Raw genomic sequence first — 15,817 nt, forward strand, 5'->3', positions numbered from 1 at the left:
TATTTCAAAAATCGCTAATTAAATAAGGGAATACCTTGTCCTAGTCTGAGGCACCTCCTCAGGGCCAAGATGACAGTACTAGAATGACTTTGGTTTCTGGCCAGGTTGCAACTGGAGCTCCTCATGGTCGTCAAACAAGCCAGACATGTACAACAATGAAGGCATCAATAAGAACCAAGGCTTAATGACTTCCGCCAATAGAGATTAACTAAGCATGGTATGGTTGGAATCATAAATGTTAATGCACCACAATGTAATGGACACTTCAATGGTGACCCAATGTTGTGCTTGTGGAATGTGCAAGGCAAAATATACTTCATCAACAGTTGCCCAGGATACGATGTATTGATCTAGATCACCCTTCAATAATTTAAGCACGTCCTCATCCCATGTGTACTTCTCCCCGGTCTCCTTAAAATGATTCCAACGACCTAGGCACACCTGAGGGAAGGTGGTGTTCATGATAGCAGCATCCTGCGACGTGATAAAAGTGGCGTCGACGGCATAGCATGTGCAGAGCGACATCAATATGTTGAAAAAAAACATGTAAATTCATCAGTACCATCAATATGTTTAACGATTGAATATAAAACATAATTGTAATTTACATACCAAATCCCAAAGCCAAGTCCAAATGGTGTGCAACTGCAAGAACCATGCCACGTTGTGCATCCCAGTATAGAAAAATTGATCCCTCTTGTTGTCAATCTTCCTGATCAACCACTTATGGAAACTCTTCTCTTGATACTGGTCACACTTCCTCAAAGGGTCCGTAACTAGTGCCTGTTTATCTGATCTTTACCTCTTCGTAGGATCGGTGAAGTCATCATAACGCTTAAGCTTGAATTTCTTCCTGATAACTTCAAGGCCAGCTGCCTCCTCAGGTTATAACACTTGTACACTAGGACTATCGACATCACTGGCAACAACAGGTGTCTGGGCCTGTGGAGTGGAAGGTGGATCATCAGGCTCATAGTCATAAGGAATAACATCTGACTCTGTATATGAGTGTAGGTGGGTGGGTCGACTCTATTCCTTGGATCGATTAGAGACCACTGAAATCAACTGCACTAACTAATCCATGATCGTAGTCTGATTCTTAAGTAAAGTTGCCTGGCCCTCCTCAACTCTTTGCAGCCTCTACACCAACTGCACATAATCAACTTGACCCTCCTCAATCCTTTGGAACCTCTGCATCAACTGCTCATAATCAAGTTGGGCAATCTGACTAGAGGAAGGTGCAGTGACCTGTGTAGTGCCCTCCTCAACCCTCGGGACATCCTCGTAAAAAATAGAAGTTTCCTTTGCAACCTCCGCCGACTTCTCTGCCTCCTTCTCTGGCTCTACTTCCTCCACTTCAGTCTTAGCCTCCACTACAACTGATCCCAACTCAGGGAATAACTGACCATCAACAACTGGGAGGCTATTGTAGTAGTCTACCTCACCGGGACGTGACTTCAACATGGAAAATACCACCATTTGCATTAACAAATAACACATGTCATAAATACTTTAATAAAGTAAGCTGTCAATAAATTAATTTGTCACATTTAAGAAGATAACGTTGAACTTACTCGAGTCTTGCCGAACAACGGAACCAACTGAGCTGTAGAAGGAAAGATATCAGTCTTGGTGGACCAACTAAGCATCCTGGGAATCTGGTTCCCACTCTTTTCAATGTATTTCCTCCCAATATCTAGCATGGCCTTAAAAGCCCAATACTAAAGTACAAGGGCATAGTCATACAAACTATACTTGGACTCATTCTGTTGTTTCCCTGAACCCTCTTTCTACTTGTCCTCGTAGTGTTTCAATTGCTTCTTCATGTCTTTCTGAACTCCTCTAATAAACTTCTTAAAGGACAACTTCCTCCACGGATACGTGAAAAAGTAATCAAGATCCTCAACCAGCTTCAGTGAATCACCCTATATGTTGGTTGTTTTCTCAATGGCATACAACACCCCATCTATCAAGTAGCATAAACTCAACTTAAATGCATCTTCTGGGTTTGTCGAGGCCTTCAGAGCATCTTCCAACTGACCAAACTGTAATTCCCCGGATTCCCTAATATGGTTTAATGGCTGGATTAGTAGGCCGGGAGGGCCGTAATTGTTTAATTATGCCATTAAATGTGTTTATGCATGTTTATGAGAATTATATTATAATATGATGTTAAATGCATGCATGTGGGTCCACATTTGTTTACAGGGGTGTTTTGGTAATTTGGCCCGTTGAGGGTATAATTGTATACTTGTTTGTATGTCAATGATATATTGTGAGACCACATTATAATGTGGATTGTTTCGAGTATTTCGGCATGAGACGATCTTTAAATATGATTTATCGGTTTGGTCATAACAGGTTTGAGCTCGGGGCTCGGGGTGAGTCTCGGGGTGATATTAATGATTATAGCGTTACCAGGGAGTTTAGGGTAACGGGATATGAATTATTGGTGTTTGAGGATATTGAGATTAGCGGGAATTGGGAAGCGTTAATTATGATTAACGGTGTAGGTGGAAGTACCAATTTTACCCTTAGAATAGTTTGAGAAGCTTTTGATGACTCGAGGGTATTTTGGTCATTTAAGGTTGGATATATATGACTTAAGTGGCTGCTGGCTGTAGAAGCTTGTGGATTAAAACAGAACAAAAACAGAGACTTTCTTCTTCCTTCCCGTACATTATCTTCTTCATCTTTCCTTTGAGGTTTTTGAGTTCTAGGTGGGGATTCAAGCTAGGGAATTCAAAGGCTGGGTTGGTGGACTTGGTTCAGCTAGAGAGGGAGGTTCAAAGCTGATTTTAAGGTGAGTTTTGGTTATTGAACTCAGGTTATGCTCTGTTTTCCTCTTAGCTTTTCAGTTTTGATTTCTTGATAGAAGCGTGGATTTGAAGAGGTTTTGGTTGGTGATAAGTTTGGGTTTTGATGAGGGTGAGTTATGGGTGATGCTTGGAGGTTTAAATGAGTGTTTGGAGGGGGTTTTGAGTTGGTTTGAAGGGCTGGTTTGAGAGGAAAAACGCAGGGGAAAAAGTGAGTTCGCGCGCAGCCTTTATGGCTGGTCTGGGCTTGGCACCGCGGCGCAGCAGGGGAGTGCCGCGGCCCTTGCCGTCTGGCAGGGGAGTCCCTATCTGTTTGAGGGCGCGCCGCGGCGCAGCAGGGGAGGGTCGCGGCCCTTAAGGTCATTTTTGCCAGAATGTGGTTTTTAGCTTGGGGATTCAAACCTTAGGCCTCGAGGTTGAACCTAGTACCCGGTTGGGTAGTGTTTGATGTCTCGGAGGCTAGGTTTTGGTTTGGGAACCCTCAGTTAGCATTTTTATTGATGAATCCTATATTTCGGTTATGACCAGGTGACCGTCAAGGACTTTAAAGGTTGATCGTTCTCAGGGGTCGTTCATATAATAATTCTCACTCGAACCAGAGGTAAGAAAACAATGTATGAACACAGTTGCACCCTGTATAGGTATATGACATGCATGGTTTGCTATTGAAGCATGTTGGTTGATATTCGTGGACATGGATTGCATATTAAATGCTAGTGAACGCTGATTACCTGTCTATGGCACTGACTAGTCAGGGACCGACTCTAAAGTCGATGATCACGCATTGAATAGCTCCATGGCATTAATGCGGGACCGACCCTAAGGTCGAAGAACTTATAAGCGCTTGCCTGGTCTAAGACCAGATGTACTTAGCCAAGGTATATGACCCCGGTGATTGTTTGTCACATGGCTAGGGGACGTTGTCCACAGTTACGACTCTAGAGTCGGGAGGAAGGTTATGTTGGTGACCAATCACCATGCTCCTGTCCTGATCAAACTTATGAAAGAACTACTTATCAGTTAAGCCCTGGTGACCCTATCGCCACATGGCTAGAGGGAGCTGTACCCATCTTTGTGACTTTTGCTATTGTCATCCATCTGTATTGGACTGTTGGTCCTGAATGGTTATTATGATCATTGTTGATATTATGTCATGCTTTATTGTGTTTTCTTGCTGGGCCTTGGCTCATGGGTGCTGTGTGGTGCAGGTAAAGGAAAGGAGAAGCTTAACCAACCCTGAGTGGAGAGCTTGGGCGATGTGGTGTACATATTGGGCCGCTTGACCGCCACGGTCAAGGAGTTCTCAGAGGAACTAGGGGTTTACCCTATTTTTGCCGCTTAGGCCGGCGGGGATTGTATATTTGAAACAGTAGCGACCCTTTTGTATTACGAACTACTTGTAAATATTTTGAAAGGCTCATGAGCAGTTTATTTACTTAATGAAATGTATCCTTTCCTTTTTACTGGTTTTTCACCTTAACCCAATAATAACACTTAGATCACGTTTTTAACCAAAGGACTCGGGTAACGAGTCAAATTTCCGGTTCACTGTTCACCGTAACTGTTCTGGGGTAGCCAGGGCGTTACACAAACTAACCTTCGACTCACAATTAAAATATTCCTGGATGATCCGATCATTTGAAAGATGCTCTTTCAACTCATCTGGGGACAATGTATTTCCAAAATTTAGGTCGGTAACTAAGCCAAACTCCACAATACTAAATATACATAGAGAGTTTCCCACGTAGAACTAACCCTCTTCATGCTTCTTGTTTTCCACCTTACGCAACATCAACTGGTGCAGTAGAACCCCAGAAAAACTAAAGGTCTCGCATTAAAGAACTGTCCCAATGGGCATGCCTTTGCCCGTTCAATCAGCCAATGCCTCTGAAACTACTCTATAAGGGTATCCAAGTAAGCACTACCCCTATAAGTAACACGAGCATGAAAGTGCTTCCCCAACGGTACAATAAGGTTGGGCATCTGAAACAAAAAAAATTGTTAATAACATTTTTAAGCAATCTGGTAACCATCGAGGCATATCGAGGTAATACATGTTCAAAGAAAACCTATTTTTATCGAGGCACATTAAGACGTGTCGAGGCATATCAAGGTTCAATTAAATAAAAAAATCATCATCGAGGGTTGTTGAGGTCCATCGAGGCTTGTCGAGGCACATTCAAATTATACAACTATCTAGGTCTATCGAGACCTGTCAAGGCCTATTGAGGTGCCACTAACATTAAGTTTTTTTCTAGCTACTTCGAAACCTGTCGAGGCACTCTCTAATTAAACAACTATCTAAACCTATCAAGGTACTTAAAATCCTACAATACCCAATTTTTCCAATTTAAATCGAGACATGTTGGGGCCAATTGGGGCCTATCGAGGTATCATTCATTGAGGCATATCGAGGCCTGTCGATTTCTATCGAGGTGAATCAAAAAACTCGAAAAAAACCTAGATTTATTCATTCCCCAGCCTCGATCTATCCTATGAACAAAAAATTAACAAATAAACCAGGCACAAACAATTTATTGCAGAATAAACAAGTAAATCTCTCACCCTTGCCTACTTAGGGGTTGTTTCGTTGATCTATGGGATTTTCTCGCCTACCCGCCTACTCTGGTCGTCCCCTCCGACGAGATTCCTTGCCACTGATGCACGGTCGTGGTCGTGGAAGACAATGCCCAGATTCCCTTGGGTTCTGACAGTGAATGCGAAAATAGAGTGTAGGATTTTGAAGATTTTGGTTTCAGGACCAAGAGAGTGAGGGAGAGAATAGAGAGAGTCCGAGAGAGAAAGTGGAAAACAAATGTCAAGGGTAATTTTGGAACTAAGGAAGACAATATGATCAAATTGACATGTATATAGTGGGTAGGGTATTTTTGTTATGGGACCTCACTTAATGCATAAAATTTTCCTTAAAAAAAGTATAGCCCAATTACTAATTAAAAGTAAAAGTATGTTCAAGATAACAAAAATTCGGAGAAAAAATATAAAAATATAATTACTTTAGTAGTCAAGTAATTTCTAAATTAAAATCTTTATTATTTATGTTTATTATCATATAGAAATTAGACACATCACTATGCTGTCACAAATCAAGAAGAAAATTCGTATAATCTTTTTATTGGTGTTCTTGAAAGTTTCTCTAAAATGATTAAATATTCACACTTGTCAATCAAAAGGTCAGAGAATATGTAGTTTGAAGTTTCTCTAAGCTAAATTATATAATCTCTTTATCTCTAAATTATTACTTTAAAAAGAATATACTGTTTTAGTATCAAGTTAATTTTTTAAATAAAAAATGATAATATAGTAGGAATTTGGACCTTTTCTCACTCCATACACATTCACACACCAACCATTTAAGCTAACTCCGAATGACAATATCACATTGATTGATTTGGAATCAACTTAATATCTTACTTTTTTTTTTAATTAGTACTATTTTAATATTCTGTTATTTGTCTTAATACCAATTTAGTACCCTATATTTTAGGTAATATTATTTAAATTTTTTGTATATAATAAATCAATTGAAAACTGTAAGCTTTCACCAATTTTAGTAAAAAAGATATATGTTCATTTGGGTGAGTACTGTATCTAAAATCATCCTTATTTATTTATATAGTAGTAATACATTGTAATAATATATAAACTTGTCTAAAATGGTATACTTTCATTAATTTTTGGTCAAAATAATTTTATCACGACAAAACAACAGTAATTTATGTAATTAAACCCTTGTTTAGATTTAAATATATTTATAATTTTTTTCTAAAAAAATATTAATTATACAGTAGGTTACTAAATATAAATATATAATTTTTCATGTTATGATATAAATATTTTGTAAAATTCTAGATTCAATTTGCATTTGAAAGGTATCAGTTTGATATCATAAGTTAATGCGGAATAGTTATAAAAGAAAACATCTTATTTACATAATAAAATATGTTTGAATTATCAGTTGGAAAACTAGGTCATGTGAGAATAAACCAAAAAATATCTCTTCTATATAAAAAGTGTGTAGATAACGGAAATTTTTAGTTTTAACGGGTTTTTTTTTTCCTGTTAATGAAATATTATTATATTTAACAAAATATTTTTATATTTAACTGTAAATTGTAAACATGATTTAAACTTAAATAAAATTAAATAAATAAATAATTAAACAAATTAAAATAAGATATTTTTGAGATATTTTATAATAATAATTATTTAAAAATAATAAAATTATATATTTTATAATTTAAATAAAATTTAATTAAACTTAAACTTATTAATATTATATTAAATATATAATATATAATCGGTTGTTATCACTGCTAAATTAAAAAATTAGAACAAACATAAACTTAAACAAAAATTAATTAATTAATTAATTAAACTATGATATTTTAAAGATATTTTATAATAATTTAAATAATTTGTTGACGCCGTTTTTCGTCAACAGTGAAAAAAGAGCACGTAAACAATAACTAGTAATGGCCAATTAAAATATGACAATACACAACACGATTTTTTACGTGGTTCAGCAGTTAAATCTGCCTAGTCCACGAGTCTCTGTTATTAAACTCAAGATTATCTCTGAAAATTCTTAAGCATGAATTCTCCTGAGTTTTCTCTCAAGGTTCAGAATTTCGGTCCTTTACAATGGTGCATGACCTCTCTATTTATAGAGAAGGATGTAGAATACTATCTCACATATTTTGGGTAGTTACTCTTTTTGTGTAAATAAATTAAATGACTTTAAATGCCTGTAATCCAATATAAAAGGAAACGTCCCCTGAAGACCAGGGGACGTATAACTAATCAAATAATATCTCATGGGATTTACAGTAATAAATGCAGAACACGTCCCTTATAGACAACACTTGTAGATATTCAAGGTCATTATCATATATCTCCAAGCCCTTACTCTACCAGGTTTCTCATCAGCTTTCGAGCTAATGACATCTCCCGAGGTCACATGGCTTTCGAAATCGTACGTGTGTCAGGCTCGGAACCCTTGATCCGAGGTCTTTCCTGAGGATAGATGCGTCTCGGAGCTACCCTTCGAGATCGTGAATATTTCGAGGCCACCACATTCGAGGTCGTCTCAGTCTTGTAGACTCGATATTTAGTCCTGGAGCATACTTCAAACTTTAAGAGTCCATTCATTGCGAATCTAGCTTTCGAGATTGCATTTAACATGGCATGAAATCTGGGTATAACATAATTAAATCATATATATTTAATAATAATAAAGGCATATATATCATTTTTTATTGTATAAATTTGTACGATAGTTTATTTTTTATCAAGTGATTAGAACTATTTTTCTTCATTAAATTCACCAAAGGATATTGTGAGATATATTATAGTTGATGCATGTATGCTACTGTCTACACTGTGAATTTTTCTATATTCTTATTTTATTTCTATTAGTAATTTCTTTTTAAATATTGTTGTATTTTATATATATATGTCATGTGACCATGTAAATATATATATGCCAACGATGTGTTTAGAAATCATATATGTAGAAATTATTGATATAAATATTTATATATACTATAGAATTATAATTCATTCTATTATCTATTTTTTTTCAAAAAAAATAATAAACCAGTTTTTATTAAAATTATAGACAATGTTTACAACTTTAAAACTAAGCAAACGTGCATTGCACATTGCTTTTATCTAGTATACTAATATTTAGTACTTTATTATTTAATTACTATTATTTTTTATCAATATATTTTAATTTTAAAAATAACTATAATCAAATAAATTGATTTATCTTATATAATGTATTCTATAAAATAATAGAATACAAAGTTAGTGCTAAGATAAACACCAAAATACTAAAAAAGATATAATTAGAAGATACTGTATCGTTCTACGACAATGAACTAAATATATTTCCTTACTTAGTTTCAGTAAAATATTTTGATAATATGTTCGATTCTTTTCTTCATATTTATATAATGAGAACAGAATTTTATGTATTTTTTCTAATAATTTATTATTTATAAAAATAATCAGCTTACTAATGTTATATTAGTCAAATTATAATTAGCTTTACTTGTAATTGTTAGTAAGATATTTATAATAATAATGATTATATAAATGAAAAATAAAACCATTAAACCCATTTTCTGATATCTCTTCTATATAATAAGTGTGTAGATAACGGAACTTTTTTGTTTTAACGGTTTTTTATTTTTTTAATGTTAACTTTAACGGAATACTCTCATATTTAACAGAATATTCTTATATTTAACGGTAGTTTGTAATACTTAAACTTAAATAAAATAAAATAAATAATTAAAAATTTTGAAATATGATATTTTTAAAATATTTACAATGATAATTATTTAAAAATAATAAATAATTAAACAAATTAAAATAGGATATTTTTCAGATATTTTACAATGATAATTATTTTAAAATAATAAATAATTAAATAAATTAAAAATATAATATTTTTGAGATATTTTACAATGATAATTATTTTAAAATAATAAAATCATGCATTTTATAACTTAAATAAAATTTAATTAAACTTAATCTCACTTATTAGAATAATATCATATTAAATATATAATATAATCTATTGTGAATTAGCAACAATTTTTTTTTTTAAATCTAGCAAGAAACTTAAATTTAAAATCCACCTATAATATTCAATATTATATTAAACATATAATATATAATTTTTTGCCATCATTCTTAAATTAAAAAAATAGAACAAACATAAACTTAAACAAAAATAAATAAATTATTTAATTAAAATAAGATATTTATTTCAAACTTTATATGCATTAATATAAATTTTATAAATACTAATTGCATTTTGCTTTGCTTGTATCTAGGATAATATATATATATATATATATTATATATATATATAAATGAAGATTATAAATATTTCAGGTACAAAATATTCCTTAAAGTTAGAAGATTATATTCCAGGTAGGAATCTCCCTTCTGACATAAGTTGAAGGTGACTCCACTAAGTCTAAATTTAGTCAAAAGATTCAAAACAAAACAAAAAAGTACTTAGATATGTGAATGTTATACAACTACAATCATCTCCAAAAGTAGTTCTTACCAATAATGTGAGTAGCAGATTTTGTTCAAGGCAAACTAATGCTCAACCCTAAATAGTCCTTACCAATATATATTTATATAAATATATTCTATATCAGTGGGAGTCAGAAGACAGTGGAATGGAACATGTGAGATATTTTTATATGGTCTTACATGGTTATGATTGTATATACCATGTTGGCATTAATTATAAGTGAATTTTGCAGTCATCTGTTATTGGATAAGGGGAAACAAATAAAAACACATGGATTTTGGTGCAAAGGTTGTATGGGAAAAATAAAGGAAGTTATAATTTTTATATATATATATATATATTTATATAGAATAATTATATGTGTCTTGCCCCACTACCACCACATCCCTGGTTTAGTTCTCTGTTATAATGAGTCCCTTATTGTTTATGCCTTCCAAAAATGTGGAAACCAATCTTGTTGCATTACTTGTTTATGAATGTATTTTTGGACAAACCAACTTCATGGATGTTCTTGTCCTGTCCCCTAGACTATAACCTAGATTGAAACCAATTACAAAATTCAAAAGGGACCACAACTTACCATTTTTAAAAGATCATTTCTTTCATGCAAGATAAGCTAGCAAGCATCTGTTCTTTGCTTCACCAAAAATGCCCATTCATACTTTATTCAAAGTACCCAATCATTGTTGTTTTAGGTTTTACTTTCTAGGCTACTTTGTATGGAAAGAGTAACTAAAAAAACAAGCTAAGATAAGCTAAGTGAAATGCTTTTCCATAAGCATGTGGGGGGGAACCTATATTCAAAGAACCAAAGATAATAATAATAATAATAACAAAGTAACAAACAAATGAAGAAAACAAAGAACTTTTATTCTATCTTAATCCATCATATGGAGTAATAATGTGTTCATTCTCTCTTTGTCTCTCTTATTAAATATGTGAAGATGGGCATTTCACAACTTTAGCCAAGCAATTGTCTTTAGGCCTAGAATGAGGCAAGTACATCACTGGACTTCCTGGATTAACCCTATTCACCCTGTGACAAACACATTACATGAAAATACTATACTCGGTTAGATTTAGAACACTTCACATTTCCAATTACTGAGCAGATAATATACTTAAGACATGTTGGATTATTATAACTCACCGATAATTGAGCAGACAATAGTGGAGGAAAATAGAGATTTCCAACTTAGCTAAATCATTTCCTGGACACAATCTGCTGCCAGCTCCAAAGGGAAGGAAAGATCCTGCTTTTGGTGTATAACCCTATGCAAAAATAAAAACATAAACAATGTGAAATACATATATGTACATGTATTTGAGGCAATAATACAAAGTTGTAACACATGCTCTTTACCTTCCATCTTCCAGGATTGAACTCCTTTGGATTTGGATATATTTCAGGATCAGAATGAACACTTCTAAACCAGACCAAGACTTTCCAGCCTTTGGGGATAGTGTAGCCTGAAAAAAAGAATCATTTTGTATTTAGATGAAAAAGTAATCTTAGGAGAAAACCATGTCTTTCCATACATGATCATGTTTGTAACCACATTTGACAAATGAAGCTAAACATTATAGTAAAGAAACTAGAACAATGACTAACCACTTATGTTCACATCACGCTTGGCCTCGCGGAAAACAGTGAGTGAGAATGTTATCATGCGAAGTGTTTCATCGATAACCTACATTAGAAAGAACAAAATGTTAATTGAAGCCTGGTTTAGTAGAGACTGCAATGGTCAGACTTAGTGAATTGATAATCACAGATGACTTACATCAGAAAGAAACTGCATTTCTCGAATTTCTTTAAGAGTCAATCCTTTCTGTGTCGATGGCCTTTTCTTTATAATCTCTTCTTGCTCTTCCTGCATTGGTTAAGCCATTCATCATGATTAGTTACACAAAATTTGATGAGTATAAAGTCAGAGCAAAAACAGGACAAAGTATAAACAGATCAAGATGAACTAATGATGAATTAATTGCATACCTTGGCCTTTTGCAGAATTTCAGGGTGTTGTTCAAGGAAAATAGCAGCCCACATTATAGTATGACCAGAAGACTCATGGCCTGCATTCAAGTACATTAACAAAACATCGATGATCTCCTCATCACTCAGTTTTCTTCCATTTTCATCTTCAACATCTAGCAAAGCATCCATCATATCTTTCTTCTTTGTTGTGGCTATGCTGACCTTCTTTTGAGCTCTTCTCTCATCCACAATTGATTGAAACACAGCTACAAGTTTTCTCCGGGACTGAAATTAAGATTATTAGTGAAACATGTTGCATAGGGAAAACTTGTGTGTTTTTCAGTGTTTTTTTTGTTCTAATTGACTCACCTTGAGTGCTTTATGGTAAGCAAATCCAGGAATGTTAATGGCCATGGCTCTAACTCCATAATTAAGAATAGTGTATTCCCTCTCCAAAGCCTCCATCACAGGCTCACTCTCTGAGCTTAGAAAAATGTACATAATAATCCGAAAAGTGAGCTTTCTAAGCTCAGTCAAGAATTCAATCTGTCCCATGTTAGACCATTTCTCCAAGGAAGCCACCACATTATCTTGAATGTATTCAATGTACATTGACAATGCCTCATGACCATTCACTGGTGCAGCTGTCAACTTCCTCAACCGCTTGTGTTCTTCAAAAGAAATTCCAATGAAAGATTTCTTTCCAATGAGTTCCACAGTTGAACGAGGCCAACCAGGCTTGAATGCATCATCATCTGTCAGCACTCGCTTACAAGTTTCGGGCGTTGTGACAATGACACTTGGATTACCAAACATGAAGGCCTTATAGATTCCTGTATGGCCAAACCTGAAAGCAAATACAAATAATTAACTGTCAACACTAATCACCACTTGCCCATCATCAGTAATGATCATGGAAACTTCTTCTGGTGATTGTGTTTATATGTTTGTGAATATGTTAACAGATAATATACTGAATTGAGATTTCCAAATTCATAAATCTCAATGTTTTTAAAAGTAGGTACATACAGAAAACATCAAAATCATATCTGTTAGATATAGTGTCTATATAATAATAATTCACACACAGTATTTTAGTTTCAACCATTCATTTCTTATTATTTCTTCCCATTCTTATCATTTTCCATAGTCACTAGATGCTTTAGTACAGCTCAGCAACTTATATAGCACAAGTAGCCAATAGCTCATCTCATCTATAGATTTCTAATCCACAGAAATTATCTGATACAGAAAATTTTCATGTCAGAATATCATTACAAATCTATATGAATATGCATATGTACAAGAAAATAAGAGCAGGGTCAGTGAGTATGCATTTAAGAAAAAGTGTATTAAGACCGATTTCAGGAAGTGAACTGTTAAAAAGTAACAGCTTTAATATATACATAGGACTATATTTAAATATATAAATCTAATTTTATTATTCTGGTCAGAGCATGTGTTAGGTATCAATTTCAGAACCACATATTAGTATAAACAAAGGGTATAAGCATAAGCTGGCATTATTCACTTAACACTGTGTCAAAGTCAAACACAGTTTCATTTCAAATTTAGCCAAAGCAGTACTTAGGCTTTGGTTGATATTACTCTTTATGTCCACATATAACGACCCCTCCAAACCTTTGACCAAACTGTCAAAGGGCATCAGAATGTACGTCTATATGTATAATATTTTATATTATATATTATGAAATAGTGGCCAGACAGGATATTTTCAATTATATCTTCAACTGTTGGGAAAGGGCACTGCCTTTTGCAATTTAAAAACAAAAAGAATCGATTCCATTATGTGTAATGTTTTATTACCTGTTCCCTAGTCCTACAGATGTCAAAAATTTGAAGCCTAAAAAGCAAAAACCAAATCATAAAAAAAGTAAAAGAAAAAGAAAGATATAGTCATATCCCACATATTCCTAAAGGACCCTTCACCCTTTTACTAATAGCTTTTTATTTTTTATTTAAACTCTGGTTTAAGGGTCTTACTTATAATATATGGTACTAAACATATCATATATTGTCTATGTTGTTTCTTATTAATAATACCCTGAATGAGAAAGACCTGACCAAAAATCATATAGTGAAGGTCCACTAGTATGGGTGAGACCATCGAAACACTGGTGGGACCCAAGTCCCAGATGCTTACAAAGACATCCAGAGTAAAAGAATCAAACGAATTTGGAATGGACGGCCAAAACAAACAACTTTGTCCACTTTTTATGTTATTTTTAACCCCATAAAAAAAATTAAATACAAAAGAAATAGTGAATAGATCATGAAGAATTCTTTTATCCTTTAATGTATGATACTGGCACTAAACTAGCTTACACTATCAGAATGTCATTTTCTCCAAGTGCAGATAAGTGAAAAAGAAACTATATATGCAAACAATATATGTATGTGTATGTCTATAACAAAGTAGTTTGGTTTTTGGTATGATACCAAAAACTTTGATCAACCAATATTATTATATATGTTGGTATAAAGTTGGATTATGTGACAGTTGAAATGATCATAAAGAAAGACCCAGCTAGCTTTACTGATTTTCGAATGAGAATCCCTTTGTGTATAAATGATGCCCTATTGATTCCGTACTCACTAAGGTACATGGGAGACACAGACACATTCACACGCACACATATACAGCCACCATGACTGGCTAAGGTTGGAGGCACACTCATATAATTCCAAGCCAAGACCCCCTCAACATCATCGAATTTCACATAACTAATATATATATTCTATGTGTGTGTGTGTGTGAGAGAGAGAGAGAGAGTAGGGTTAAAAGGGTTACCTGGAAACAAAGGTAGAAATGAAAGAGTCAGGATCAGAGGACTTGAAGGCTCTGAGAAAGGTCCACATGTTGCCAAGGAAAGGCCAGCCCAAGTCACCAGGAGGCAAAGAGTATTGCTTATCACCCAACTTGGTTTCATAGAGCAACCAATTGACATTCTTGAGAAGCCATTTCAACACCAGAAGAGAGACCAAAGAGCATAAAAGGAATACAGCACAGTTGTTCACTGACAAAACCAACTCCATTGCTACTGCTACTGCTGCTGCTGTAACCAAGTAATTATACCAATATTTTATTTATTTATTTATGAGTGAATGATATCTAAGTAACCACCACAACCACAAAAAGAGAAAAAGCAAAATAAAGAACAGAAAAAAGGGAAGAAAACTACTCCTACTCAACTCCACCACCCCCACTTTCTGAGTCAGTTTCACAAATAAGAAAAACTATAGATACTCGGCTGTTTGTGTATATCCCTCTCAGCAGTCTATTTCCATGTCCCTATACATAATAAAATCCTATAAATATAAACTATGATAGAGAAAGATAGAGAGAGAGTACCCAAAAAGTTGAATTAAAATGAGAGAGAAAGATAGGATGAGAAAAAGGGACAAGAGAGAGTAATTTTGTCAAACTCTGATGTAGAAATGGAAATCAAACCACAGAAAAAGCAGAGTAAAGAGAGAGAAAGTCCTAACCTATAATCTTTATATGGCGAGAGAGAGAGGCCTATATGTATAATATATAAATAGATATATAGCCGGCCTTACATGTATATCGGTTCTGTCGTTTATGAGATTGGCTCTGTTCCTCCTAAAGAGTCTAAAACGAGTGCATCAGCAATAGCATCATCAACTTCTCTCTCTCTCCCTCTCTCTCAAAAACACAGAAGACACACCAATTTTTCTATACAAAATTTTGGATTGTCACTACTCCCTATATATATACATATAAATGCTCCCCCATAAACCTCTCACACTCATCTTTTATTCTTTGATTACTAAAATACAGCAAACATACCTTATATATCTCATCCATAAAGACCCACCTTTATTATATTATGACAGTAAGATTTTTTTGTATAACATAGTAGATATTGAAGCAATGATGGTCTAATACAGTGTAGTGTGTTA

At 34.1% G+C, this 15,817-nt stretch overlaps 1 protein-coding gene across 2 annotated transcripts; it reads right to left on the bottom strand.

Annotated features, from left to right (window-relative positions):
- Nucleotides 1-10,743: 10,743 nt before the first annotated feature.
- Nucleotides 10,744-15,612, bottom strand: LOC133804678 (ent-kaurenoic acid oxidase 2-like). 2 transcript variants are annotated; one of them, XM_062242823.1, is made up of 10 exons: nucleotides 15,383-15,612; nucleotides 15,076-15,185; nucleotides 14,685-14,946; nucleotides 12,242-12,719; nucleotides 11,891-12,157; nucleotides 11,679-11,768; nucleotides 11,507-11,585; nucleotides 11,258-11,364; nucleotides 11,045-11,166; nucleotides 10,744-10,930 (listed from the first exon to the last, which is right to left on the bottom strand). In XM_062242823.1, the coding sequence occupies exons 3-10, from the start codon at nucleotides 14,927-14,929 to the stop codon at nucleotides 10,825-10,827; spliced, it is 1,494 nt and encodes a 497-aa protein (XP_062098807.1). In that variant the 5' UTR covers nucleotides 14,930-14,946; nucleotides 15,076-15,185; nucleotides 15,383-15,612; the 3' UTR covers nucleotides 10,744-10,824. The 2 variants fall into 2 exon arrangements, with proteins under 2 accessions (XP_062098807.1, XP_062098808.1); XM_062242824.1 differs by lacking the exon at nucleotides 15,076-15,185 and having other exon boundaries at nucleotides 14,685-14,949; nucleotides 15,455-15,611.
- Nucleotides 15,613-15,817: the final 205 nt, after the last annotated feature.

The sequence above is a fragment of the Humulus lupulus genome, chromosome X, assembly GCF_963169125.1.
Source record: "Humulus lupulus chromosome X, drHumLupu1.1, whole genome shotgun sequence".
NCBI classification, from domain to species: Eukaryota; Viridiplantae; Streptophyta; class Magnoliopsida; order Rosales; family Cannabaceae; genus Humulus; species Humulus lupulus.